Source organism: Gekko japonicus, unplaced genomic scaffold (genome assembly GCF_001447785.1).
Source record: "Gekko japonicus isolate JY-2015 unplaced genomic scaffold, Gekko_japonicus_V1.1 scaffold213, whole genome shotgun sequence".
NCBI classification, from domain to species: Eukaryota; Metazoa; Chordata; class Lepidosauria; order Squamata; family Gekkonidae; genus Gekko; species Gekko japonicus.
Window position 1 is genome coordinate 601,700 of NW_015172557.1, and position 2,135 is coordinate 603,834.

General features: G+C 48.1%; 1 protein-coding gene across 1 annotated transcript in view; it reads right to left on the reverse strand.

Annotated features, from left to right (window-relative positions):
* The window catches only part of FANCL (Fanconi anemia complementation group L), a 72,796-nt gene extending 71,026 nt beyond the window's left edge, over positions 1–1,770 (reverse strand). Inside the window, exon 1 of the mRNA XM_015421204.1 lies at positions 1,586–1,770. Within this exon, the coding sequence (XP_015276690.1) occupies positions 1,586–1,681 (96 nt within the window). The 5' untranslated portion in view covers positions 1,682–1,770. The remainder of the gene's footprint in view (positions 1–1,585) is intronic.
* Positions 1,771–2,135: the final 365 nt, after the last annotated feature.

A 2,135-nucleotide genomic window follows, 5' to 3' on the forward strand; every position in this document is an offset into this window, starting at 1 on the left:
GTGTCCTCCCTGGAACAGCTATGAAGAAAGGAGCACTGTGGATCTATTCTCATCTCACCACCACCCCTTATTTACTGAGATGGGGGTCAGATTACCAACAAGCCTGGCAAAAGTGTCTTGTCCAGTGTTCCCTCTAAGCTGAGTTAATGTGAGCTAGCTCACAGTTTTTTAGCCTCCGGCTCAAACATTTTTGTCTCCGCTCAGGAAGGATGGCTCCAGAGCAAATTAATTTATGCAGTAGCCAAATCACTCGCTCACAACTTTAATGCCAGTAGCTCACAAAGTCGAATTTTGGCTCATGGGACTCCACAGCTTAGAGGGAACATTGGTCTTGTCCTGTTAATATTTCCCAAGCGGATTTATTTACCTCCATCCCATGAAAAAGCTTTACCTGCTCATTTCTAAACATTAAACCACTACCAAAGGAGCAAGACAGTTTTCTCCAGGCCTGTTGACAACCATTAGGTGGGGGAGTCACCTGGCTTGGCCCTCAGAGGAGGAAGGAAGGGCTCACATCACCTTTCTTCCCAAGGACCCAAAATGGTTTACAGCAATTTCCTCTGCAGCCTTTTATCCTCACAACAACCCTGTAAACAAAGTTAGAGTCCAGTGACACCTTTAAAACCAACAAAATTTTATTCAAGGTGTGCATGCACACTTCATCAGACGATGAAATGGAATTACATATCATAGTTTTATCAGATCAAAAGAATGACAAGCTTAGTTCCTGGTTATCATCTATTTCAGTTCAACTTGGGGGTGGGGACAACATAGGTAATAAATATGTTAGATTGGAGATTGATGTGCCCTAATTTGTGAGAATCCCATCCTTAGGCCCCATCCATCTCCTCTCAAGCATGGAGGTGAATTTTACAGCATCTTGGCTGTGTAGAGTGTTTTCCTTGTCCCCAGGAACTAAGCTTGTCATTCTTTTGATCTGTTCAAAAAATGTGCCCTCACTATTTTGCATGCTAATTTAATAAACCACTCATATATATATATAACTATGATATGTATTTCCATTTCATCATCTGACGAAGTGTGCATGCACACAAAATCTCACACCTTGAATAAAACTTTGTTGTTGGTCTTAAAGGTGCCATTGGACTCTGTTCTATTGCTTCAGACCAACACGGCTACTACCCACCTTGACCAACCCTGTGAGGCATAAGAACATAAGAGGCACCAATGTTGGGTCAGGCCAAAAGACCATCCAGTGTGGCCAGAAATACCAGGTGCCATCAGGAGGTCCACCAGTGGGGCCAGGACATTAGAAACCCTCCCACTGTTGACACCGCCCCCCAAGCAGGTTAGGGCAAGATTGCGTGGCCCAAGGTCACCCAGCAAGCTTTCATGGCAGAGCAATGGATGGCCATAAAGCTCACGAGCAGCAGTGGAAAAGCGGGGATAAAGGGGGTCACCTCTAGGCACTGTTTCTTAATATGGCCTACCTCACAAGGTTTTTGTGAGGATGAATGAAAGGGGTGAGAAAACCTGCGCAGGTTATCCCCAGAGACCTTGCAATAAGGAAATACCACCCTCTCCCCCTCCCCACACTGGGATCTGAGCACAGCGTCTACCCTACCTGGGCGGTGACAAACCCCTCATAAACACTCTTTTCCCGGTTCTGGGGCAGTAGAAGCGGACATTCGCGCAGCAGCGACCCGAATCCAGCAGCCATTCTCTGTTTTTCCTTCCTGCCCGCGGCCAGCCGGCCTTCTCGCCGATACACAAAACCCCAAAAGGCACGGAACGATTTTGTTTTGCCGGCCGCCCTTCCTCGCGCCGGACAGTTCGAAAACAGCGCGCCTGCGTCGTCTCTCTGTCAAGCCCCTATCAAGCGCCTCCCAACGGGGAAACGGAAAAATTCCGGCGGCACATGCGTAGTGCCCGCAGACCCACCGTGCCGAGGAGTAGAGCCAATCATTTAAAAAAGCGTTGCCCCTCCCCCTACAACAAAACTTCCTTATCTGTAGAGAGAAACGGGAGGAGGGCGGAAGCATGAAATGAGCCCGCGCTTAATTCTGAAGCGAGAAGAGGATGCTGGCCACGGGTTGACCGCGTTGTTGTTCTCAAAACTTCCTGTGTCTCGCGCCTTTAACTGTGATTGGACAGAGGAGAAGAGGGTGGGGTTT